The sequence below is a fragment of the Pocillopora damicornis genome, chromosome 11 (genome assembly GCF_964200805.1).
Source record: "Pocillopora damicornis chromosome 11, jaPocDami1.2, whole genome shotgun sequence".
Classification (NCBI taxonomy): domain Eukaryota; kingdom Metazoa; phylum Cnidaria; class Anthozoa; order Scleractinia; family Pocilloporidae; genus Pocillopora; species Pocillopora damicornis.
The window spans coordinates 4,887,032-4,914,838 of record NC_142680.1 but is presented as its reverse complement, the minus strand read 5'-3'; the positions used below and the strand labels follow the sequence as shown (position 1 = coordinate 4,914,838).

The window sequence follows — 27,807 nt, the reverse complement described above, 5'->3', positions numbered from 1 at the left end:
TTCTCAGTGTTACGTGTCTGTATAACCTTTACTATCAACGGGATAACTGATGTACCTTTAGCTTACAACGTTGCTTTAAATGAAGAGAAAAGTTCATTTGAACACAGTTAACCTTGTGCTAAGAGTGCTCGTGTACAGTTAAGTTTTTTTCCTTTCATTTAACTCTCGTAAAACGACAACGCATCAGTACTGTACTTAATGTCTACAAAGACAGATTTATGAATTTTATTTTTTACTAGCTCGTAAAGCTATTCAAATAATATTATTTCTAATCGACAGTATTATTATCTAACTGGTCTGTCTATCAACTATAAAAAACACCAATTTTTAAAATACCACTTTATCTTTGTCTCTTTTCGAATGAAAAAAAATATAAAATTTGGAAGGAATATAATACAATTCCCATTTAAACAGTAAATCTTTAAAGATTTACCACAAATTAAGCTTTGTTTACTGGTTTTCAGTCTGATTATAAACTGCTCTTGGTTCAAACTTTTAGTCTTAGAGTCAGAGATGAATTTTAAAGATCATTTGATTATCATTATCATGGTTACACAAAACTTAAGTTCCCTTTCTATGCTATTTAACTGCAACTACTGATTAGCACTTTCTTGGTAAACAAACTGGAGAGCTTTTCCCTTCAGAAAATCAGCCCGTGATATCTATTAAGAAGCTAACCATATTGAAGAGCTAACTATTGTACTCGCGCTACTAGTACCAATTTACCAATACGATCATCATATCTATCATGATTGTTGTTATATTAAATTTATTTGTGTCTGAGAGACCAACCAGCTAATCAATTCACTAACTGACTGACTGACTGACGGTACGCAAACATCGACAACTGTCAAATACTGACAATTTAACAATCTTCAAAGTTTGAATAACAGTTGAAAGAATCCAGGTATGCAAGGATTGTCTTGTAACAGAACAAGTAGAGATCCTGAAAAACGAACAGTAGATAGAGCTTTAAGTCGAGGCAAAGAAATAATTCGCTGATGAACACAGTCCCAGTATCCCTCGTCATTTCTTAGCAACTTACCAGGGTGTTCACAGCACCAGGCCTTTTAGCTCGAATCAGTTTAATGGTTTGAAACACATCAACTGTTTGTTCAATCTTGACTCGTTCGATCACTGACATTATGGTAGCTACACAGCCGCTACGACCCACACCATCCCTAAAAAACAAGTGACGCCAAAAGATAAAATAAAAATAATGATAAGAGCTCCGAGGAGACCCAGGTTGTGAGCAAGGTAAAATATTGCGGTTCACCTGAGAGGGAATGGTACCCAGTTCAAAGATCTAGTCGCCTCATATTATGAGAACTGGGATAAGCACTGGCAGGTGTGGGCTCCTAACCTATAGACAAAATCTTAACTAAAGTGAAACTAGGATGCGCCCTGATTACTTTTTGCAATAAATCCCATTTCAGACACAAAGTTTACGGTCAAAACGCAGAGACCTAAGAGTCGTAGAGCTGAGAGGCTGGTATCGATTTCGCACCCGACATGCTGTTTGAGCGGCAGAGTAACTCACGACAACCAACCATTGGAATACGTATAAGATCACAAGAAGCCGAAGACCACGTAACGTAAATACTTACCAACTAACTTAAACGCAAAAGAAAGAGAACGATCGAGTTCCGATTCGTTTCGCCTCTTAATTTTTTTAAAAAATTTTTTTCTTTGAATGACTGAGAGAATTCGCCATGCAAAGCAAAAGCAATGAACTCGCAGTATTGACCAGAAATAATTTTTTTGTTTCACTCCACGGGAAGATATGAACTCAATAAATTGACCTCGCTCCCAATGTGTGGCTTCATAGCTCAGTTGGTAGAGCATCGCACCGGTATCGCGGAGGTCACGGGTTCGAATCCCGTTGAAGCCCTGATTTTTTTTTTTCAGGCTTCTTCTTTCCAATTGCTTAAATTGGAAAATTTACTGCGATGATCACATTTCACTTTCATCTACAACCGCAGTACAAATATGAATTATTTCATATAAACTTCACATCATTTCACTGCACGGGAAGATATGAACTCAATAAATTGACCTCGCTCCCAATGTGTGGCTTCATAGCTCAGTTGGTAGAGCATCGCACCGGTATCGCGGAGGTCACGGGTTCGAATCCCGTTGAAGCCCTGATTTTTTTTTTCAGGCTTCTTCTTTCCAATTGCTTAAATTGGAAAATTTACTGCGATGATCACATTTCACTTTCATCTACAACCGCAGTACAAATATGAATTATTTCATATAAACTTCACATCATTTCACTGCACGGGAAGATATGAACTCAATAAATTGACCTCGCTCCCAATGTGTGGCTTCATAGCTCAGTTGGTAGAGCATCGCACCGGTATCGCGGAGGTCACGGGTTCGAATCCCGTTGAAGCCCTGATTTTTTTTTTTCAGGCTTCTTCTTTCCAATTGCTTAAATTGGAAAATTTACTGCGATGATCACATTTCACTTTAATAATTTTTTTGTTTGCTAATCTTTGCATTCTCGCTTTATTTTAACAATCACTAAAAATTGTGAGGGAAAAATTAAATGATTTTTTTTTTATTAAAAAAAAAAAAAAATTAGTTTACCTGCATTGAAAAACAATGACACCATCTCCGGATTGTTGTTGAGACTGCTCTAATACAGTTAACAGGTCGAGCATTTCTTGGGGATCTGGGTTCGAGTCTCCATTCGCCCATCCAGTGTACTGTATATGCTGTACAGTCGACGTCTTCATGGGAGGCTAACGTATTGGAATTAAAAAGTTACATAAATATCACGATCATGTGCCATCACGGATGGGATCACCATAAAAAAAAAAAGAAAACAGAAAAAGTTTTCGCATCAGCCTCGTCCCCGGAAGTTTCTCAGTCAGTTTTAAAGATGGCGGCCGGTTTCACAGATGGCTGCCTCCATTTTGAAAAAGACCGAGGTTACATTTCAAACACCATTTTTCCGTAACCAGCTGCTTTTATCCAGATTGCAAGTGACTATTTTAAGGAAAGCTTGTTGCTAGCTACCTCTTTCTAAACTTTCGTATAATTCCAACTTATAACGTCATTGAGACGATTAACATACATTTAATCCATAAGTTGGGCTTAGTAAGTCCTTCTGCTCCTCGTCAATTGTTAGGAAATTCGAAGATCCTCTGGCTCGTATTATTACTCCCAAAGTAACTAGTTATTCATAATACTTAGTTCGATTTACACCGTACCGTCGCATTTATAACGCTGAACTTCCTCGTCGTTATGTTCTTCGAATTCGTTTTTGATAGAAGCTGTAAAGTGATGTCTCCATACTTGGCAGACCCTTCACTTGGCCAATATAGTGGATAACTCTACCAGTAGATGCAAAATGCCGGATTCAATATATATCTTCGCATGCGAACATCAATATTTATTTCAGATAATATGCGAAAAATTGAACTTTTTAAAAGTAATAAAATGCAGAATCGCAAGAACTCTCACTCCAGATCTGAGGGATCATAGTTAAAGAATTCCACATGCACGATTCCAGAGCTTCCTTTAGAAATATCAAGAAGTTAAAACCTGCGTTTGGTGTTAAAACTAGTAAAGTATACCTCTTTTTCCTCTTTTAAACTGTTTAACATCACAATTGTGCCGATATCATACTGTGATATCATCCTCCAGAAGTCGTTAACAGTATCGTTTAACGGGGCTTGAGTCAAAATGTATGCGTCACGTCGACTATAGTCCTGATGAAGGTAGTAAAATATGTAACCATTGAGAAAATTATTGTAAAGAACACAGAGCAATAAATACGATAGAGAGAGACAATTCGATTAAAAAAAAATTCCATTGCACTGATGACCTTAAAGCTAAAAAAAAAACTGCAGCAAGTATCTAATTTATTATTGCTACTGCACAGTACCAACTGACAACTGATTCGTCTTCCTTGGTATCAAGCCTATAGGTTAAACATTGTTTTCTTGCAATTCTGACTACAGATAAATTGTATTAACTTAAACGTCAACTTGAGGGCGCTGAGTCAAGACACCACGAGTCGTTTATTGTGGGATCCAAAATTGCTTTCAGTGTCAAGATAATCAGTCATAAAATGTATTTTTGGAGGACAAATAAACACCGATATGGAATGAGTATGGTTAAGGATAGTGACAACTGACTCGAACTACAAACAAATAACTTGTAAAATATAGGCTAAATTCTCTTAACTTATTTGAACGAAATATAAAACAGCCAAAAAGGAGAATTAAGAACTAGATCTGGGGCCGGTATAGGGTTAGTGCTCCCAACACGTATGTACTTACGTCAACGAAAGAGGCGTTAATGTAATCCTTATCCGGCTCTGAACTCCTCAGCATGACCCGCGCAGTATCCACTTTAATGAAATAAAAAAACGACTTTAACTATGAAATAAACAATAATGATGATGATGATGTAATGATGATGGTGAACATCACCCCAACACTCATCCAATCTATCTAAACTAAACGGGGTTTCAAAAAAATAAAATCTTGGCGAAATATCAGTATAATTTCGTCCTGACTGATACGAAATTTGGATGAAATCTTTGCGAAATGTCAGCAAAAAACGTAGTCAAAGAATGTTTTTAACCTACAAGAGAGCATTCCATATCTCCGGTTCCCGTTGGTGGGGCAAGGTGGTATTAATTACCCTTTCAATTTTGCAAATGACTAGTGGATATCGTCCCTAACAAATCAGTATGTAGCCATCAAACTCAATTGTATCAAAAAATGTTTTTTTTTCCGTTATCGCTGAACAGGAAAGAAACACAGTTTAATAACAGATGGGACAGTACTTACTTGGTACTATATTTGAAAACCTGTTCTTGTTAAGGTTCGAGGGCTTCAACGCTTCGACAAATTCTTCTCCTGAGCTTTGGCAGTCGCTGACGAGCTCCAAACGCTGGAATAACAAATACTTTTCACTTTAGTTTGCCCGTTTAGCAATAGACTATATAATATGAAACTGGTGACATTTGAAAGTGTGAGGTAGACTTATACCTTGAATTCTTCTGCATAACCAGTCTGTTTGGCATCTGACATAACCCTGGCAAGTTTGTTCATTCTAATCCGCAAGTTTTGAGAAGTGACCTCTGTAGTTCCACAGGTCAAAGCTTCCATCACAGCTTGATGTATGAACACGTACTGTGTCTACATAAATACAAAAAACTATGAAGCTAAACAAATACAAGAAGAGCAAACACTGTATCTTGCTAGTCTATTTCATCAAATAATACGATTACGCATAGTGTCGTCATCTTCCATTTAAATTGTTATTTTTCCCATTTCCCTCCTATTAATTATTATGATACAGAACGAATAGCAAACAAAAACGACAAATAATTATAGAAACGTTCAGTTAAGGCAATAAAACTTTCATTACGTTACTCTTTCCTCGTTTACAAACGTGAAAAATACAGCGGAGATATCAAATTTAATCACATCTGCGTCTAACCCACACTTCTGGAGCGGGAACACTCGAAAAATTAAAAACCTTAGACGCAACAATAACTATGTCCGAGAAGAATGTAAAAAAATTTACCCATGTACAAGAAACTGAATTACCCACAAAGATTCGAACCTTGCAGCTTCCTATCTCGCGATCGAATGTCCTTTCAATTTCATGTGACTACAGAAAAATCATCAACAACATTCGCAGCAGAAATGAATCAAATTCACTTACATCTTTCTGCACCATATAAGGGCGATGTTTTCGAATCACTTGCACGTAATTCTGTATGAACACAGTATTCTTCTTCTTAGCACCTTCCAACATGGCGTCGATAGCAATGTACGTACCAGTTCGACCAACACCAGCACTGTCATGAAGCAAACAAATAAGAGATCACAAAAGAAAAATGATCATGTCGTTAAAAGAAAAAAAAATCAGCCGACCAGCAATTTTGAATTCCTATGCGGCCCAGACGCGGTGAATGCTGTCTACACTACACGTGTAGTACCCACTTCTTGTCCCACTGAGGTAAGAGGAGGTTTTCGCATCTTAAAAATTATTTAATGTATTATTTTTAATGCGTATTGATCTCCTTCCTCGTTGTACCAAACCTTTAGACACTATTTAACTAGTATTTGAATGTTAACGGCTGCGAATCCAGTGGGCGACCTTGATCAGCTGTTCTCCTCACTAGTGCACGCTCTAGTGGAGCTGAGCTGCGATCTTTGAGTTTTCGAGAACTTTGGTAAAGGCTGCTCCACAGCAGTCCTGAAAACTTTCATTCGTAGCAGCGTTTTTAACATGTTTTCCCACCTCACCCACTTGTTGTCAAATGACAATTTTTTTAAAGAGTACCTGCAGTGTACAACGAGTGGTCCACCAGTGGTCTGATTTCGAACATGAACCTTCCATCTAAATGCAAGTAACGCAGTCGAATGGTGTGGGACACCTCTGTCTGGCCACGAGGTGAAATGATATTGGTAAACCTCACGCGTCTTTGTGCCCTAATGCCGATGAAAATTAAGACTAATAACTTCATTTTAATTTTACTTTTGAGGCTTAAAGGACGAATCACGATCAAAGTATCAGTACAAAATTGTCTGACAATGTGTAAACTTCAACTTTGCAAAGGCGGTGATGATTTTCCACTGAAAAATAAGAGCCTTTCGAGTATCATAAAACCTCTGTTATTCAGAGTGCAGAATCGTTGTCACTTAACAATCTCGCCTATTGCAACCATTCTACCCCAAATATCTAATCAGTGAATCACTCTTCTAGCACCTGGCATGCAATTTTCGGTGAGTTAGTTTAGAGAATCTTAAGTTATATCACCATAAAAACCTTCCAGTTGAAAAAAAAAAACAGTCTACTTTCATAATCGGAGAGGAAAGGAGGAGGAGAGCTCTCGTGTCTGTAATTCCTATGAGTTAAACCTTAACTCCCATGAGTGACCAAGACAGAACTTCTCCTTACTATATCAATACAATATCAAACAGACAAGTGATAAGAATAAAGAAAATATTAATTAAGGAATTATTAGTTGATCTCGAAACTAACATCACAAGAACTATATGACAGACAGTAAGGAGAATTGCAAATGAGATCTTGGGAGATAAAGGGTTATAAGGTTTAGGCTTTGTAATCAATATGTTCAAATAAACTGCTTTTGTAAGGTAAGAAAGGCTGTCAATGTCTCTGCATCAATGTAAATTTGATCCCGGACCATAATGTCATTCATTTCCTACGTGAAAGTACACGTTGAACATAATATGAAAATCTCAATTGCCCTACAAACAAATATTACGTTCGTAGGAGTCAGGCTAGTATGCAAGACAAACGACTAAACGTTCATTTATCTTTAAAACCACGATGAACAACATTTTCTATGAAAAAAAATGTATTACGTTTAATTCTATTTTAAGGAGTAAACATCACGCAAATAAGGTGTTCTTCTATATTTTCTTACCTGGACTAATTTTAAGGTTCGGATGCAGTAGTCAGCGAAGCTTTGCGTCCCAAGTAGTGTTACTGTGATGGATCCAAACCTCGTAGTACTGTCAGGCCAATACTGATTACACTTGTTCTTAAAGAGTAAAAAAACAATTGTACCTGTATCACTCGTCTTTTGAAATAAAACAATTTGTATCGTTTTCTAAGTCTGTTCTGTTTTAAAAACTGGGCACGACAATAACATACTGTAAAGAACCCATAGAGTAATAAAGAAAAGTACTTTTTACATCAGAAAGAATACCTTTCCAAGCTCCACCAAGTTGGTTAACATGACGATAACAGAACAATTATTTTGCCAGATCATTCGCCAGAAATCATTGATTGTTGTAGAGGTTGGACCTGAAAAAATATCAACAAAGTATTGAGAGACTTGATAGAAACAAACCACGCGTACCTAAGCAGACTTCACTCTACAGATCTATCGCAGATTTACAACAGTGATATACCAGATATATTTTTTAAACAATTATCCAAGAAAAACAATAAAATGTGCAACCGACTGTGGGTTGGAAAACGTGAATAAGAACCAAAATCTATTACCTTGCGTTGCAATGTAGTTCATTGATTCCTCATCAACAGTCTAAGAATGAAATAGAAGTTACTATTAAATCATAACTGATGATTTGATTTAGAGACACAAGTGATAATTTCGCTGTTTATATTTTCTGTTCGCTTTTCCTATCAAGCTGAGAGAAGAGTTACTTTTAGTTAAGTTTCTTACTTTTTAGGTTCTTCGTTTGTAATGTGTTTTTACATTCTCCATCCGTAACAATCCTTGGTCCATTTTGAAGTATATTTAACTATTTGGTGTTTGGCTACCATAGCAAACCACCCTTATGAAGTCTTATCCCAAAAAAGCGCATTCCGATTGAGTGTTGTGAAGCCAATAACATAATAATCTTAGAGCAAAGCAGAATAAAGGTAGATATGTCAGTGAGCCAAAGATAACTATAAGAAAATACATTCAAACTGCCTAAAGCGTGGGAAACAAGAGCAACCAAGTCCAAAATTGACTTCAGTTTTAAATCTAAGTGATCGAGAGAGAGAGGCACGAATTTACAGGAACAATAAAAAAGGGAAGTAAAGCCAGACACTGCAATACCAAGTTACTCTCTATTGTCAATTGAAAATTGCTCTATAATAAGTTTTCTTTAACAACACAATAGAGAATTCGAAACATCGTGACGTACTTTTAAAATGGACCGTACTACGCGGTATGGGGGTTGTACTTACCGGAATGTAACTGGCGTTAATGTAGTCAGACTTTGGATCACCCTCTATTTTCTCCAAAACAACGCGAGAATGATCATCTGTCGCGAAAAAGAGCCAGTCTTCAGTTTTTAAAGAGAATCTCTCGCAGTGGAATCTCTCTCCTCAATGACTCACTCGTACTCAAACTAATTCTCACCCGGTGACCACTACTAAGTTGTAGGGCGCGGAAACCCTGGTTCACCCTAATCTTCGTTTGCAAGAGTTAATCCCTCAGTTAAACTTCTTCCTACGATCACGCGATAACAGAGGATTCCACAAAATTTAAGGGTCCGCAAAGCGATTTTTTTTAAATGCAAATTTGTAATTGATGTTTTTACTCTGCATTCAAGCGAATGAGTATTTAGAAAACTTTTTTATTGCATAAAATACAACTGAATAGTGTAGAATAAGTAAAATTCACTTACAGGTCGTAATATTTCCAAAACGGTTTTTCACTTTGTTGTTTTTGCCAACTTCCCAAGAGAACGGCAAAATGCTGGGTAACTTCTGTTAAAAAATAAGTATAAAAAGTTAATTGTCTAAGTCTCCAAGCCAGCTAAGAACACAAGCCGCTCTACCGACTGAACATTAATTTATTTTGATTTGAAGGGATAGGCAATCTTATTAGAAATTACTATTCATATTTGTTGTTGATGATCATGAAACAGTAACTACAATTATACTTAATTACGTCAAACCAACAACAACAGCAACAATCACACAGTATTAAAGACTTGCAAAAGGAAACTCTCTTCATTAAAGCAAGAAACCTGGTTGAAGCAGATAGTACTTCTTCTTTTTATCCTACTGCAGAAAATAAAGTACAAATAACGCGCGAATAGAGTGCAAATGTCCTGCGATTTTGTATGGTTATTTGGACAGTTAGTTACTTTGTGGTGTAAACAGACCTGTTTAACCAGTCGGCTGCGCGCGTTAGCCTCTCTATTCGCTTTGCTTTTTCCACCTTATGAGAAAAAGTTGTTATATAGTTTTCTTCTACCCTTCTATGGACAAATCAACCTACACCGGCATTAGCTTATGGAAATCCCCTTGAAAAGCTATCATAATTTTTTTGCCTTGCCTTAAATTCCTCTTTCAGCATAATGCCTCCATTGACTGATTTGTTCTTGAAGTATTGAGCAAACTCCGCCACAGGAATTGGTTTTGGCGTACCATCATCAGCCTCACTGTACACCGATTCTTTTTCTTTGGGGAGAGATTCTTTCACACCAACTGTGAAGAGGAATCAAAGGAGGTTAATTTAAATTTAAAAAGTAATTCCCTTTAGCTTAATAGTCCCAATCTCACAAGAGACCCAGATTTTTCCTCGGCCTCACGATGGTGACAAATGCTTTAAATCTATTTGATCGGACAACCCATCTCAAAATTCACCATCTTTCTTACTTTATTTCCAAATTGAATCATTAAGAAACTTTCAATACTGCTGGTCCTCGTGATAAGCGTTCTTTTGCTCACAAAAGAAGTCTTTAGAGCTCATTTGGTAGAGTGTCCGACCGAAAATTCGAGAGGTCTGACGCTAGCACTTGAACGGACAACTCATATCTTTCCTTTGCCCTGTGTTCCAGACAAATACAACAATTGCATAGTTCCTATGACTAAACGAGGACGTCCTTTCTAACATTTCTATGTCGTAATCCTTTCCTCGTGATAGTGAGCTAAAAATGTAATCATATAGATGTACATTATCGGTTTTTCATCAATCACATTTTAACTTCATGTGGCGATCGGTATTGATTTCACATTGTAGATAGTCCTAGAAGTGAGAAATCGAGCGAAGGAATCATCTGCCTCCAACCTCTTAACTAACCATTAATTCATAAAATATCTAAGTGCAATAGCTTACCACTTTCATCTGAAGGAATTTCAGACACGTTTTGATAAACTAAGTCAGCTGTTCTTCCGTTGGACTCAACTGAATCCATTCTGAATTCGCCAAGTGGAATATGTACTTTATTACTGTTTTTCCCTGGGCCCGATTTTTCTGCCCGTCTCCTCCTGAAACGGTGGTGGGAAACACACAGTTACACTGGGAACACACAAAAAGCTCTTTTCTTTTTATGATATTCCATTACAACATAAGGAACATGAAACAATTTGCTTCTACCCCTTGTGAACATCATCAGGAAAATTACACCTTGCAAAGCCATTATATAAAACCATTACTGCGGATCAAGCATACCTCCGATACAGCAGTATTGCGACAAGAAGCAATGGTACCAAGACTATAACCAGAACCACTGGAACGGCAATCTGCACAATACTAGCAGATTTAGAGCTTTCTCTTCTTCCCAATCCTACAGCATGTGTATCAAAAAAAGGAGAACACCCATCCAAGGTTAGTCAATATTTAATTATGAATACAGACTAATTATCAAGCTGAGTACCTCTGTTTTTAGAAATATTAGGTTTGAAAGTGAAACGATAAAATCAAGAAAATTTCGACTCAAAATTATCAATAAGCATTCATCTTGCCTTCAGTGACAGAAATTTTTGCCACCTTGCTGACTGGTCCATATAAAATTACCTGTGAACGTAATAGGTAAAGTTAGTCTTAATTTGTCTTTTAGTAGTTATATGATAGTAGCATTTTCAGTTTTGCTGGAGGTTCCAATAGTTGGCAAATATAATCTGCCACTTTGGGGAAGCGTTGTTCTTAATTACAAATTCATAAAATTTGTAATTTTTTCACGCTGTGTACCATCACAGATCTTTCGATCTCACCCTAATGCGACACGGGACGCTTTCAAAATCCTAACACCAGTCATCCCTTTCCTAGGGAGGGCTAAGGTTCCCTTTGGAAACTTTGAAGGTTTAAGTCTTTTACAGTTGCATTTTCCTGCTTTTTTTGGGTCTTTTTCAATACTTTTTCCTATGCGGTTCCTTAAGGTCAACCAGGTGAAGAGTATTACATGTGTGATGGGAGTACAATGCCATTTGGGTGAAAGCTTCAGGCAGATTGTAACTTGTCAGAAATTACTTACATCATTGTCATAAGTCATCGCTCTTTGGTACACAATGTAGTCCTCTCCGATTTTGAGTTCTTTGTTTCTGTATGCTCCATACGTTTTTCCATCGCCAACACTGAATTCCCAAGACATTTCATTCCCCGGAATATTTTTCAGCTCAGCAGCAACATAAAAATTCAGGTTCCCTTTCTCGGAATTATTTGAATCTTGTATTTTTGCAGTAAAATCAATCGGAAGATCTTCCACTCCGTCAACAACATTTAGAACTATAACTTGATGAGAACTGAAAAAGAGGAAATTGGAATATTTTTTAACGTTCATTGCACTTAACTTAAGTACTCGAACCTTAAAAAATAACATTTACAAAGAGAGCTTTGATTAAAAGAACCACAGGTAACGAAATTTGAGTAAAAAAGATGTCCCTTCTATCAAAATCTTGGAAAGATAGCCTGAAGGAGCAACAAAATACCAAAGAAGTAAGAATAACAGGGATGAAAGGAGAGGCCTAAACGGATGGGAACTGCAAAACTTGAAAATCCAGGCGTCCCTTCAATGATGGCGACAAGTGTAAAGGTAAAGGACCATTATCTTAGTTAGGATCAGGGTAAGTCCCCCAAAAAATGAGTAATTCACCTTATTGGACCATTTCTTTGCTCCGCAGGCCACAAGCGAATCACAACAGTTGATGTCGAAATACGTTTATTCGTCACCGAAAGTACAGCTGGAGAGATCGGGGCTAAAATGAAAAAGAGAAGCAAGAAAATTGTAACAGGTTTGAAAAGGTGTTTTCTTCAGAAAAATGTGTGTGTTATTTATATGATAATGTACTCTAAACTGGAGAGCGAAAAAGAAAAGAGTCAATTATTGAGCCGTTGAAAATTTTGCCCTGGTAAACTTAGTGAAAGACAATCAGCCAATGACAAAAATTAGATCGGCATAATTCATCGTTTTTTACGAGTACCCTGCAAGCTAACTCATTATTTCTTCAAAAAAAAGGTGTTAATATTCATCAGCCGTATATTTCTGGATAGAAAGGGTTTTTAAATGAGTTCATACTGTTTTAGTAGTCTCAACAATAAATCAGTCTAAAACTCTGTCTTTTATATAAATAAGCAACTGCTCATATAAATCAAATTTCACCTGTCATCTTTGTTTCGATCCTATCAGGAAATCTTCTGGGTTCTCCGAGTCCACAAACAGAGCTCACGAAAATCTGAAACTCGTAGATTGAACCTGGAACTAAACCTTTCATGGTGTAATAGGTGGAACTGCCAACGTCCTGAAAACCTTCCTCTCTAAAGCTTCCATTATAAGGCTTTATACCGCGATACTTCACCTTAAGAAAGAAATACAGCTTTATGTGAAACTTCACATAGCTTTTCAACAATATCTCCTGTTCAAAAGGAGAAGACTGACCATGGTTTTGCATTCTGGAAATACGCCATGAAAAAAACGAACAAACAAAGACTACCACTGAAAGAAAAAAAAGAACAATTATCAGATCTGTCTTTTCCAACAACATTTGCTGTAAACGCGAGAGACAAACTTTCCAAATCCACGTACTTTTCTACTTATCCTAAAAAAATTCCAGCAGAATATTACACAAGAGGCTCCTCGCATAATGGCTGACATCAAAAGTTAAAAAAGTGGCGTTAGGTTTAACATCATTTTATTGCTTTCGTGAAACTCACTCTATAGCTGAGACCTTCTTTTGTCATAAGCTCTGGTTCCTTCCATTCCAGTGTCACTTGGGTTGCTCCAACGTTTGATGCATTTAACCCCCAAGGTGTTCCCGGGCCTATGAGAAAAGCGAAAATACTTCAGCGTAAACATAAATTTCCTTGTAAAGAAGTTGACTTATTTCATTCCTTTTTTGTTCTCTATTATTTATGAACTGTTCTAATTTAATTTTGGGATATCTTCCTTTATTTTGAAGGGCCAATGTAGTTACTGGCTTTGGGTTTACTAAATTCACTCTAACTGCTGTATGCCGTACTACATACCCGACGTTCTCGGCAGTTCTAAAGGTGGACCATATGGGCCAGGACCTACTTTGGTATAAGCTCGAACAGATACTTGGTATTGCGAACAAAGCAATAATCCACTCATTAAAATGAATGTGTCTGTTGTATTGACTGTTTTGCCGCTCAGAGGTGATCTTTTCTGTCGTGTTCCCCGAGACAACAATTCTTCTTTGACGTTGTACAGAATGATGCCGCCATTACTCTGCTCTCTTGGTAGAGGTGCCCATGAAATGTTTAAGGTGGTCTTGTTCACATAGGCAGAAAACACCTTAGCTGGGCCACTATTAGGCTCTGAGGGAAAACAATTCAGTCAAAAGTTAACCATCATGCCCTAAGAAGTTTTTACGGTCTTAGCATGTCATTTGAAACCCATGTCGATTTCCTTCGTCCATAATCACCCTAGTTCATCTTAGTTTATTCCAATAATGTTTTTTTAATCTTACCAAACTTATTTTTTGTGGTTTAATTAAAATTGAATTTCATTTTTTTTACAATCCACATTACACGACTGAACTAAACGTGCCGGTAATGAAGATCTTGCTTCTTGTTAACATCGATAAGACACGTAAGACAGACTATATTGCACTTACTGTATTCTGAGATATTAACGATTAAAGAGGCGTTTTCCCCAGGTTTTATTATCTCAGCTCTGACGTCAAACCAATAGGTGACTCCACCCAACACATCAACTGTGTAACTAAAGACATCTGGTCCAAAGGTCTCATTGTGAGTATTAAGTGGATTTTCACTGTGGTGGTAAAACACAGTGTAATTCCTGATAACTCCATTCGGTTGTGAAGGGGCTGTCCAGGATAAAGTTATCATTGGTCCATGTGACTCAGTCGGTGTTTTAAGAGTATGATTGAGGGAAGCCGGAGGACCAGGTGCTAAAGAAAAAGTTATAATTAGAGGAAAAGTCAGAAATTAATAGTGTTGTAGGAATTAAAATTGCACTTAGCTCGGTTTATTATGTAAAATAATAATTACTTTAAAGATAAAGAAATTCCCATGGAATGTTCGGTAATTGTGAAGAAGAGCTCCCCAAAAAACCTGTCAGCCGACTGTCGGTCAACTGTCGGCCGACAGGTTACCGACAGTCTACCGACAGCTAACCAACAGGTTACCGACAGGTTAAGAAAAAAGAAAAATTGTGTTAAAAACGAACAGTTAACGTGACATAACAATCCGTGTCTTACCATCTACAACCGTTCGCACGACTTTCACGGAGCTTTTTGGTCCATCACCGCGAGATGTGAAGGCCAACACTTGAAAGTCATAATCTGTACCAGATTGTAGCCCAGTGACAGATATGGACCGAATTGCTGCATTGTTGATGAGTACTTCGGTTGTTGAGCTCATATCACCACCTGTTTCTTTGTAAAAGAGTTTGTATCCCTTGATGATTCCATGTCTGGAGTCTTCAGGAGGTAACTGCCAAAATGCTAAAACACTGGTAAAAGAGCTGGCTGCTACAGTTAAGCCACTAGGAGGTTGTGAAGGGACTAAAATTAAGATAAAATTTTATTATCATTAGGATGAGGAATGCAGATTAAAACATAAATTGTAAGAATTCCTAACATTATAACCTTCTTAGAGTATGTTTTACATTTTACATCTTCAGTTGCCATAGTGAGCATAATCCATAAACTTACAAAAATAATACATGAATGTCAATATCCAAGCAACTGCACACCTACTCCTCCTTACCTAACAACAGTCAACTGATTGCAAGTAGGGTTAGTGTTTGGTTATAAGACACCTAAAAAGCATTTTGCATAACAGTTTTCAAACATAATCCAAAAAATGGTGTCAAGAATAGATGGATTGAAGACCTAAATTGAGAAAAAGAAAACAGATTTTCTTGACTAAGTTACAAGGAGCTTAATGATCAGATTCTTGGGATTAAACTTTTCAATATATATTTGTTAGTATTTCAACATAAATACACAGTCAAACATATTACTACACCTTCATTCATGTCAACCCAACTTTACAATGACATAGGCTCTTGAAAACCAACCAAAAGTGGAAGTGCAACTGCTACAAACAATAAAGTTTCTTACCATCTTCCATTGTTCTCTCCACCACAACTGAACTCTTTGGTCCATCACCATGAGACGTGAATGCCAACACTTGAAATTCGTATTCTGTGTACTTATCCAGACCATTAATTACTCCTAAAAAGGTCCTTCCATTATTGATAGTTTCCACACGTATTGACCCAATAAACCCTTTCTTTTTATAGAACAATTTGAACCCTGCAATGATTCCATGTCTGGAATATGCAGGAGGTAAATGCCAGGAAGCACTGATACTTGTAGAAGAGATTGCAGATAAAGTAAATTCACTGGGTGCTTTTGAGGGGACTGAAATTAAGACAGAATGATAATTGAATAATAGCAATAATAATATTGATCACAATATAACAATAGTAGTAATAATAATAATAATAATAATAATAATAATAATAACAATGCTACCAATATTCTTCATTCTTTTGCACATAAAAATCAATTCATGCGGTATTTAAGAGATCAAAGTCAAGCCTTACTCTTCCAGTTAGTAAAACGTCTTGCACAGTGTTATTGGAAAATAATAATTTGTAGGGTCTTAGGAACTATTGGGAGTGCATATATGAGATAAATTATGTAAATGGGAAAAGAATGTATCCAAAAACAGACTTAAACAGATCAATTTTCCATTTGTAGACCCCTTCAGAAAAGCAGACAACCACCAACATTTAACATAGGTGCATATCTAGCTCCATGATTGGGAGTCATACAGCTGTAGGTTAAGACTTTTTTTGTGGAAAATACCACTTCCTAATTTGGCCAATGTACAGTGTAACACCTGTACATGATGTTTCCCTACAGGGAGTGTTCAAAAAAGTAAACTACATCCAATGACCAAAGAGGCTAATAAATTAACCATTGTGCTAGCCTTAAAAATTGCTCAATGTGAAAACTTGATGATATCAAATTAAACATAATATACCTCTAGATATAAGAACTCCATACACCTCTACTCTCAAAGCTTTGTTTCTAACAAACTTGACAGGCTGGAAACGAATGAACCTTGCCCTCACATCTATGAGATTGTGTTTGACAATGCCATGTCTTCCAGAATTGCCACTGAAAGTCTAAAACAATTAATTCGAAGCATGAGTTGATGATTTAACTTTATAAATCAATTTTAATGTTGTTGGCCACGGAACTGAGACTCTGAAACAATGTCATTATGACATCCCTCAGCTAGTGAGCCAGTCAGCGCTTTAGAAAACTTTAGAGGCTTAACTGTGCACCAAAGTATCTGGATGTGTTCTCTTTTCCCTGCTTTATAAGTTCAGTTAATTCAATTTACATTATACATATGTGACAGAAAACTTGGTATTGTGCATACATATTGTAGTTACTCAGAATTTTAATATAGCCCATATCATAAACATTTAAGATCCTTGATTTTAGAGACATGCATGTCTGTCCATCCATTACAGATGCTCATTTCTCTCAGTACACGATGACGAGTAACGCATTTTAAGATTTCACATTTCATTCAAGTTCACAAGTTTTCTCCAGGGTTCAGAGTTTGAGACTTAAACCCTCACATACATGTAGCTCTTAAAATCTCCCTTTAGAACAACTCTAAGAATATCTTTTACAGTTCTGTATTCAATTTCAGCTATGGCTTTTTAAACCAACCTTGTCAACATCATTTTCCTTGTAAGTCACAAAAGTGGAACCATCAAAGGATAGCTGTAACTTGTACTCAGTTGTCCAGTCATCAAAAGTTGACCTCCCTTGAGTAGCTACAGCACAAATAAGAAACTCATACTGCAGATCAATTTGTAGATAATCATCAGGTCTGTCACTACTGCTGGGTGACCATCCCCTAAATGCATTCAGTCGACCATTAAAAGCTTCAAGATTTGTACGTTCACTTGATGCTGAGAAGCTGGCATCAGGAAGTGTGTCAGTGCTAGCCACACCTATGGCCTGCATTTGGCAAGCTGCAATCAGTTATAAGAAAACGATGAACTGATTAATTACAAGCAGATACATGTAACACGAAGAAGTAGACAGGAAACCTGCCACTACAAAACTAGTTTGCATTTATGTAAGGTTCAGTTTAAATAACTCATATGAGAGCTGTCTAATAATCTGAGGGTTTTCATTTGTTTAATCAGGTGTATTGATTTGAAATTTTTTTTGGAGTCTATAGTACCAGACTTTCAATACATATTTGACATTAATCTATGTTAAATATTGTACCAGTGTTTTCCACTTAGCATAAAGGTTTTGAAAAAAAATTCAATCAAGTTGTACCTGCAGGCACAGTTAAGGCTTGGCAGAGAGAACTGTCCATTAAATGATTTAGAGCAAAGGCTAGGAATGGTTTTATTGTGAGGTCAAGTATAATGAGAACTTTGGCTGACACACAAGTTTCAAATTGCAGATGCATGGAAAGAAAAAAATTGAGGAAAATGCCAGTAAGACTAAGCCTACTGGGATTCAATCAAATTGTACCTGCAGGCACAGTTAAAGCATGGCAGAGAGAAATGTCATTTAAATATGTCAGTGCAAGGGCATGGGATGGTTCTATAGTAAGGTAAAGCATGAAAGTAGAACTTAAGTGTACATTAGCATAACTCCTCTGTGCAATAACTTAAGACTTCGATCAGTGTGAGGTTATCAAACATATACAGGTATTTTATATAAGATGTATTACCTCTCCTTTCAGAATAAACTTCAACTTCACAAAGTGTGAAGTGTTCACTGTCAGTTCTTAAGCTTCTTATTGTCACATATCTTCCAAGTAATACAGGACGACAGAAAAAGGATACCCCTTTTCCTCTTGGAAGGCTATAACTCCGCCTATCACCACACCTGGGATTGGTAATTCCTCCATTATTAGATACTGTGCCTGTAAAGAATCAGGAAACAATTTAGGGTTTGGCAGGAAAAGTAACCAAGAACTTGTTTAGCCAGCTACTATCATTACTCAGTGTTGTGAGAGTATTACATTCATCCTTTAGATCCAGAGTGCAGCCTTTATTATTCCATCATTAATCTTCCACAAGTAGAGCAGAAAGGAAATGGTAATTCACCATGACACTTCATCATGATGTATTTGACAAAAATTTCCACCTAATATTTCTTTGCATATAGGCATAGATAAACTTAAATATAACCCACCAGTCAAAGCGTGAAACAAATTATTTGTCACTACCAACATTATGAGACATGATTGCTTGAAACATTTTGACTCTATGGTATAGTGTTACAATTTCAAAAATGATCTAACCTACCCACTCTGATCTCAAAGTTATTCTGCCTGTAAAACCACTGGTTTTCTTGGTTGACTAGGTATATTTCTGAAACTGGTTCAACTTGTCCCAAGTCAACTCTCCACCAAGGGTTGAGTTCTTTGCCAGTGTGGGTACAGCTGTTAGCGTAATAGTCTGTGTTACTGATACCATCAACTGCCCTGCTACTTATACCACCAAACTCTACACTACTTTGATTTGTTTGTTTTCCAAATGCAAGATTATCTGAAATGACACGCGCAATTATGTTAATCAGCATCTAATCACATTAAAAGTGTGGTCAGAAGAGATTTTGGAACTAACAGTGTCACTACAACTTAACAAAAACTTTCAAAGTTTTGCTACAAAGATCTTTAGTCAATATCAATCTCTATAGTTGATGAAATGTACCTCGCAAATAGATTTCCACCTCACAGAGTTGAAGAGCTTGTTTCCTTACTGTTGATATCCCTACATATCTGCCAGTTATCAGTGGGTTGGTAAAACAAACAGCTGATGCTTTGAAGTTAACAAAACTGTTCAGTCCTTTACACTGAGTGTTGTTTACTGCTATTGGGTTGTTACCTGATGTTATTAAAAATAAATAAATAAAAACAACAGTTCACCTCAATGCTCTGTACATACCAAATGTGTGACAAACTACTGTATAGATGTTTTTCATTACTGATATAAACTTGTTTTTCCCCTGTAAACTGGGTTTCGGTATGACACAGTTTCAAAGGGAAATAAGATTTTGCATGCATGTACATGTAAATGTACACATAAAGTTAACTGAACCACTTACAATAAATAGAATATATATCCATCATTATTGTTTGAAGCGTGTAATCATAGTGATTTGTAAAATACACAAAGTATATTAAGGGGCTCAAATATCTCAATTCAGCAGTAACAGAAACATCAAACTGAAAAAGCAACATATAACTCCCTCTACAACACTTTCTTAATATGCACATAATATTTTACATACTTGTGCATGGTAAAACTTCTGCACAGATGGGTTGAGATTGAGATTGAGCATATAACTATAGTTTTCCAACCTGACACACTGGAATTGCCTTTTTTAATTACTTTTAATGTACCCATTTAGCTTAAGATTATATCAATTGATTACATGAAAAGTATAGTGACTGCTCACCCAAAGTAATGTTATAATTTTTGCTTCTAGCCATCACATCAGCAACTGTTGAAAATCTGTTGACTATGAATATGTCAGAGACTGGAACCTTATCTGAACCCAGATCAACTATCCACCAGCTTGGATTTCTTGACTGAGTATGCGTACAGCTTCCATTTCTAAATTCAGTATCAGAATTACCATCCACTGCTTTATCTGACACACCTGACACACCCAACTGAGTATTATTAAATGTTGAAGACTGAAAGGTGGCCTTCCCAAGGGCAAAATTAACTGTGTCAAGACAGAAAATAAATTAATATCAACTAAGGTTTCAGTATTGCATTTTGCAAACACCTACATGTATATCAGCCTGCTAGGATAAAGTAATGTCAGAGTTGATCAACTCCCAAGTAAGTGCAGATAAAGATGCCCTGGTATATTGTTGAAAAAGAAAGACTGAAGTTTCTAAAAATGTAAGAGCAAATAAAAAGAACAAGATGACCAGATTTGTGAGCTGCCTCCACCAGAGTAAAAGCCAATTTCCCTAATTGTATAATTTTCACTGAGAAACTTTCCATACAAAGCAATGATCTCCAGTTCAAAATTTGTCCGACCTCTTTGTTCCAGATGCCAAATGAATAAATCCCCATCGATCTACAAAGTAGGCATGCATGAATTCCACATCTGTCAATATTTATAAATGTACTTAGAGTTTATGTAAAGAGTTTTAGTTTTTTAGGGCAAATCAAAAGGATGACAGTACTTAATAAAACATTTAACTCCAGCATGTTTTCAATTTATGGTTTGCATTTTCTCTGTTTGATCCTTACTAGCTTCACCATACTTCAGTTCAATTCGCCCATCACTTACCAAGGCAATTTATAAAATGCCTGAATTAAAAATACTGTAGAACTCAAAGACTTTGCCATGAAAAGCACTTCTCCTTCTAATGCAAATAAACTAATTTTCAAAAGAGAGGTTTTACACTTAGCATAATTTTGTATGTGAAGTTGTTTATGCACCTTGATAAAGAACTTTTTCATAAATTCGGCTATTATATAGTCAAAGGTAATTAATAAAATAATAACCTGGTTTTTGCTTAACACCGAACACTTCTATTCTCATACACACAGCACCATGGTATGCACTTGGCATGATTTGTAGGTAGTGTGCTTCAACACTTTCATAAAGAACATGCTTCACCTCTGAGGCTCTGTCACTATTTCCCTGAAAGGTCTGAAATCAAAACCATCAGCTAAAAATTTAAAGATATACATCTATTTCCAGAAATATATTTAAATAAATATAATAACAAACTTCTAATAGTTGTAAGCATCAAGTATATTGGTTTTATTTCCTCATCTTTGTGCTCCTCATCCTTCCTTTACACAATTAAGCCTTGTTTAAACTAGGTTTTTGCAAGTCTAATGGCATTCAGTTTTGACATCTATCCTCATTCTCCATGATCTTAGGGATGCTGTACAAACAAAAGCTTTTCCCTGTATTTTTCCTCTACAGAGTGACAAGAAAAACAGCTCTAACAATTTTCTCCATTAATTGTTTTGTGAAAAATCAAAGTTCTTCACAGATTAATGTTCCCAATCAGACCTCATTAAGAATGCATCTTCACTCTGTAGGAAGTGTCAAACAAAGAGGCAGTCAAATTTAATTATTTTGTAGACAACTGCAAATATCAATAAAAGCCAAGTGACATGGTCTTTAACATGTTACCTTAATTTGTCCACCTTCTCTGTAGACCATCCAAGCTGTTCCATCATTGGAGAATTGAAGTGTATAGTTTTTCACCCATTGATCTGCTTGAGAATTCCCTTGAGTGGACACAGCACAGATGATATATAGTGCCTGTAGATCAATCTGTAGATACGGGTTAGTGTCACTTGGTCTTGCACACCATGATGATCCTGATGTGTAGTTCAGTCGACCATTCTTGGCTGGTGTGCTGGCATTTTGAACTGAAGAAACAGTTATGTTACCATCTGAAATTTTCTCATTTTCCATTCCCAGATCCAGATCAACACAGTCAGCTGAGTAGAAAGAAAATGTATTAGAGAGGCACCCATAGATCCCCTTAACAAATGTCCATCTTCTCCCTTGCATACAAGAAAGGTTGATTGTAATTGTTCTCGTATACCCTCTTTGGATAAATCTGAATGCTGGCATGGAAAACTGAACTTAGTAAAGGGTTCTAATAAACAAAGTGCATCAAGTTTAGTCTTACTGGTAAACTTCCTGCAAAAAAATAAAAGAACAAAAATCAAACAATTAAGCTTTGTTTGGTAGTTTGATTTGATTACCTCTACCTTTCTTTTAATTTTGTATGTTTTCATTGGAAATATTTTTCTGTTTGAGTGATGAAACTTGCTCAACCCTTTAACCCTTAAATATAAATAATCATCTAATTTATCCAAAAAATGGTATCATCCCTGAATCAAACATTAAGGTTTGAAAGAAAGAAAATTGTTGCAAACTCAAGAAGCTAAGGTCTTGACTCTGGGATAAAATCTTCTTGTAAGTACCTAAAGAAATGTATAGAGAACAGTATGGAGAAATTGCATACTGATATTACTGTGCAAAGTTCAAAGGAACAGCTCAAAACAACAGGGTTTGATTGTAGTTTACAACAAATTTCCCGATACACACAAGCCTTAACTTCATCGTGTCATGTCTAAATGTATTGAAGATGGACATTTACCCAGCATCCTATGAGTAAATTAAGGAATTAAGATATTTCATATTAATATAACTTGCAACTAGCACTTCCCTTTAGCTTTCTGTATACATGTACCATAATAATACAACACTTTATATTATAACTGTGATACTACATGCACCCATGCACTAAGCACCCTGATTAGTCAAAAATGTACTGTTTATTTCATCACTAAACCTGTTGTCATTTCATAAAAGTAAAAGACCACCAGTGTTCGCCAGTGTAACAACCCACTAAGGATGTTGGGAGAACACTCAAAAGGTTTGTAAGTCACTTTCTTCCAGCTCTGGATTTAAAAACTTTTTAAGTAGTTTTCTGGAATCCCATGAGCCAGAGGTGAATGATTTGTCCTCCTAACATCCCAATAGGGTTATCAGGCCTGTAAACCCATAGAAAGTGCAGCCCAATGCTTAACAAAACTAACACAACATACATGTACCTGATACACATGGGATTTGCAGAGCATGACTAAAAGAAATCATTACCACTTCGCTATGTAGTTAAAAATTGGTAATAATGTGGTATCAGAGTTGAATATCAAGTTTAACTTCAGAGTTACTTGAATTGAAGTAAACAGTAAAACTGCGCGTCGTACCTCTGCCTCAAATTGCCGCTTTCGAGATGAAAAGGAAGTTCCATCTCCAGACATTTTAGAGGCAACAACTTACATTTGCGCTTATCTACTGCCTACCACAGCACCTAAAGAACGTACATCTCTGGACAGCCTTGAGGAAAATATTGTCCCTGGGCATCGACAGTTATTTCTAAAGACTGATAACGACGCAGAGGTCACAAAAACACAAAGAAAAGCTCTCCACATCGACAGGAGATGCTCTCACCATAAGTCAATCGCCATATTGACGCAGCCATGTTAAAAATATGTTGCCTTGTGCCCGCGGAAACTTTCCAGCAAAACTATATCTTCAGACCGCGGTAAACAGCGATCAGATGACTACATTGTATCCGCAAACAGAGAAGGTTGACCCGCAAAGGAACGTTGTCGCGCTACCCACAGTTAATAAACGACAAAAGCGATAAAATGCACTGGTAATTTGTATAGCTAGACAAATGCCAATTTAACAGAATATTTGTCATCAACAACACTTTGTGAACGGAAAAGTCTAAGTTCGCAAAATTTGCGCGGGAAATTTTAAGCGCTGCTGGGCAAAATTGACCTTTCTGCGCATGCCCCGCCTTCGACCGCTGTGCTTACCTAATGCAGTGCAGAGTTTGTGCAGAGAGCAATCCCAAGTGGAAGTACTTATTTTAATTTCTAAAAAAAATGTAATCATCAACAGAAATTCAAGTTTGAATTTTCATCATTTTGTGCTTAGCTCCTTGGACTGTAATCATACCTCTCATCACTAAATTGGAAACGGATCTGAAGGCTACCAGAAGCACAGATACATTCGTTGTTTTATTTTATAACAAAAATAAGACGAACTAGAGTTAAACACCACAAACTTGGACTCCACGGAAAACGAAAAATTGTTGGAGTTAGCTAGGAGTTTTTGTGATCGGGATTGATGTTTAATTTCAATTATCCTAATAAAAATTAATGAGGAATCGAGTTTATATTATTCTTGCACAAACAACAGTCATTTTCGCGCATTTCGCTTATTTTGTAAGAACTTTTTCTAAACAACGTTTAGTTTGGAAAGTTTAGCTTAATACATTACTTTTCATAAAATGTTATCAAGTTCGCATCAATCGCGATTAAAAATGAGGAAGTGTCGATCAGCTGTGTTCTAACAATTTGGCGTTTCGACCAACGTCTCTAGTTAAAGCTCGAGTTATCAAGGTAAACTTAATCTTTAAAAAGTAAAATTAGTTCGAGTTGACCGACTTCTAGGTAGCTAATAATAAATGTCTCGAAAAATGAGGCAAAATCCAAAGGAAACAGCAATTTGTTCGAGTTAGGTTTCGAGTTAACCGGTTTCGAGTTAGCGGGTTCTACTCTAGGATAGAGAAAGATGTTTTTCGTCTTGTTACGAGCGTGAGACAAAGAAAAAATTCGAACCTCAGACCTTCGGATTCCGCGCTCCGATGCTCTGGACCATACCGAGCTCAGAACTTACCATCTCTTTTATTCTGTATACTCTAAGATGTTCGTTTAAAGGCAGTAGAGACAAGATTCATCGCGTTTCACAGCAGACCCTAAGATTTTTTGTATGAAAAAAGATATTGGGTTCCCTTTTTTTCCGAGCTACTCAGCTACTTTTGGTTCAGCGGCACGGGACACTCTACTCAGTCCGAAGCACTATTTTTCTTGCAATCTGATATCCTGGTAGAATAAGAACGAAAGAGAAGCGAGTCTCGATGAAAGCTCAAAATTCCAAGGCAGAGATCTCTTAGTGACTGAAGCCTGATCTGCCTGATCATTGGATCGTTGATCCAAAGCGTTCCTTTGGGCGAAGTATCCGAAATTAATCATTTTGCCCAACGGTGCTCCATTTAAAACAAGTAGGTACTTCATATATTGACCGGAAAGATTGTTGGCAATTGCTCCAAAAATTCTGCGATAAACACGAAATAGAATCGATTTTGTAATGTTAAGTCGATCGGCCACAGATCGCAGGCATTCAGGGTTCCTAAGTATCCATATCGTAATCAATACTTGCTTCTGTAAGTCAATGGCAGGTCTGCCACCATTCCTTTGCCCATGAGGCAAACCTAGGCAAGTAGCTAACAGGTGTTCCAAACAGCTAACTGTAGTTCTTGACATCCGAAAATGACTTAAAAAATCTGAAACAATGAAGAGTGGTTCGAAATAATTCTCAATGCGAACATGGCTCTGCCTCTCCCTCATTAAAAGAAACAATAGAAATTCTTCATCTACACAACTTCTCGCTTCTTGTAGTATTGAATCATCAGAAAGTTCCTCTATTCACGAAACAACAGCTGCTCTATCCGCGACGGCCATCTTGTTTTCGTTTTTAAATTTAGCGCGCGATTCCGCTGACGCGCCCTACAATTTCGCGCCTGCAGTCATGGTAACTGATCTGATGAACTGAAGCTCCGTTTGATCAATGCAACGCGATCGGTGTAATCTTGGATATCACAAATCCCAATCCGGATCATCCCAAAGGAACTTACCCTTAGGCTGTATTACATCTCCGCTGAAACACCAACATAACTCACGGACATTAGTGGTCAGATCAAAAACCGCAAAAACATGAACTCATAAGTAACTATAGCTTAAAATATACATTTTTCCGCACACTCGACCTAAAACTGAAAAAAAAGACTGTTATTTGATGTTAACTTAATTGGAGGTCACGATTCTTCTTTTCAATTTCGTTCACTGAAAACAAATATGCATACACAAAGTTGATTTATTTTTATCACTGTTACCAAGCGCAGTTTAGATAAACAAACGATATAGCACAATATCTTTTTTTCTCCAAAGAGTTAAACAATAACCGACCACAAATTTTTCCTGTAAGATGATGTATTTTTTTGAGAATTAAGCGAAGTTACTTCTAGAAATACACTATTTTCCTGATATAGTGTCAGGAGAAACGAATTCAGATATAAATAAACGCAAAATGGCAATTTTATTTGGAGTAAGCTAGGGATTTGACGAACAATATCTTGACGCGTAAACAACATTCACTGATATAACGCCAAGGTTGCTCAAACATAACTAAAAGTGCTACTGTACGAGAGCTTGGAAGAATATTCGATTGAATTCTATAAATTTGAAACACTTTCAGAGTTTATTTTTGATTTAGTAAGAAATTTAAGCTTCAAGGCTAAAACTTTATCCGTTCACCACGGTTCTGTGGCAAAGCTTGCGTTTAGTCGCGTGTCACTGAATATGAATGACGTAAACAAAGAAGTCTAAAGTCACGACAATAGATAAAATTAATTCAATTTACTGTCGACTATTTTTAATTGTTTACTTATCACAATTCTTTCTCATTTTATTAGGCTTGCTCTGACTATGTAATTTTCGTGTTGTCTCCGCTAACAGAATTCTTTTTCAGTTTTACCACGTCCAACATTGCGGTCACATGTAGTTACCTTTCGCTTTTTATAGCCTCAAAGAAGGGCAATCAAGTGTCAGATTTACATAGCAATACCAGCCTTGAAAAATATTACGACTTTGCAGTGTTTACAGTAGAAATTGAAACTTTCTCGCCTTTAATTACGCGGATAGATAAAAATCAAACACAAAGTTTTCCTTGTGGTTCCACAAAGCTTAAACCACTGAACCGTTTTTAACCAAAAAAATTCTTACTCATTATAACTTTTTTATTTTCTCCGTAGTCTTCAGATTTTTAGCCTTCGGTTTTTTGGCCGCAATGATTGTGAAAGTCTATATATCAGTCTAGATGTATCGTACCAGAGATCGTAGTGAAAAAAAAAAAAACGGGAGAGAACGTAATTCAAACGACCAAAACCCTTCCAGTCGAAACTGTGAAGTGTTACTGTATATTAAACCTTGGTTGAGACGAAACAGCGAGGATAGAATTATAAGCGTTAGCACATATTTACGAAGTTTCGAATCGTGATGCAACAAGTGTTTCCTGAATGAAACCATGTGAATAATTAAGATTACAAAGCCGAAATTCTCTACTTGTTAATGAATTGAAAATAATTCAATATAGCAGTTCAATTTCGGCTTGACTTTGCATGTTACGCAATGTGAGAAGTTTGCCTTCACGGCCGATTAACACGTAACATCCGGTACTTTGATCATAATAAACCTAAACATTTCACTGATGTATTTCTCGTGCTTACCTAGAGCCAGAGGAAGAAGAAAAACAAATAAAGCTACCCGAATGTGTATCTTCAAATGTAGCTCCGACATGTTGCCGTTGTTAGTTCATCTGAACAACATGGAACTTCGGAATATTGGCCCCACTACTTATGATTTCCGGGTCAGATATGTGACG

General features: G+C 36.7%; 1 protein-coding gene across 2 annotated transcripts; it reads right to left on the bottom strand.

Annotated features, from left to right (window-relative positions):
• Nucleotides 1–9: 9 nt before the first annotated feature.
• Nucleotides 10–27,807, bottom strand: LOC113685781 (receptor-type tyrosine-protein phosphatase S). 2 transcript variants are annotated; one of them, XM_089186886.1, is made up of 36 exons: nucleotides 27,653–27,807; nucleotides 21,907–22,220; nucleotides 21,264–21,411; nucleotides 20,194–20,466; nucleotides 19,446–19,619; nucleotides 19,038–19,280; nucleotides 18,458–18,652; nucleotides 17,431–17,738; nucleotides 16,727–16,871; nucleotides 15,796–16,098; nucleotides 14,929–15,234; nucleotides 14,323–14,619; nucleotides 13,712–14,023; nucleotides 13,400–13,506; nucleotides 12,849–13,044; nucleotides 12,342–12,444; nucleotides 11,724–11,991; nucleotides 11,215–11,266; nucleotides 10,922–11,036; nucleotides 10,586–10,737; nucleotides 9,803–9,954; nucleotides 9,147–9,228; nucleotides 8,704–8,780; nucleotides 8,011–8,050; nucleotides 7,712–7,809; nucleotides 7,427–7,543; nucleotides 6,316–6,464; nucleotides 5,692–5,827; nucleotides 5,010–5,159; nucleotides 4,809–4,911; nucleotides 4,293–4,363; nucleotides 3,585–3,719; nucleotides 3,219–3,341; nucleotides 2,593–2,747; nucleotides 1,046–1,181; nucleotides 10–946 (listed from the first exon to the last, which is right to left on the bottom strand). In XM_089186886.1, exons 1-36 carry the CDS (start codon nucleotides 27,720–27,722, stop codon nucleotides 866–868), a joined length of 5,886 nt encoding a protein of 1,961 aa, XP_089043012.1. In that variant the 5' UTR covers nucleotides 27,723–27,807; the 3' UTR covers nucleotides 10–865. The 2 variants fall into 2 exon arrangements, with proteins under 2 accessions (XP_089043012.1, XP_089043013.1); XM_089186887.1 differs by lacking the exon at nucleotides 27,653–27,807 and adding an exon at nucleotides 23,746–24,029.

Bases quoted from the DNA above. Each gene is read 5' to 3' on its own strand.
- LOC113685781 (XM_089186886.1), bottom strand. From the start codon at position 27,722: ATGTCGGAGCTACATTTGAAGATACACATTCGGGTAGCTTTATTTGTT. The intron at 19,620-20,193 runs GTGAGCAGTCAC...TAATAACATCAG, and splicing joins AAATTATAACATTACTTTGG to GTAACAACCCAATAGCAGTA. The intron at 14,024-14,322 runs GTAAGTGCAATA...GTTTTCCCTCAG, and splicing joins CGTTAATATCTCAGAATACA to AGCCTAATAGTGGCCCAGCT.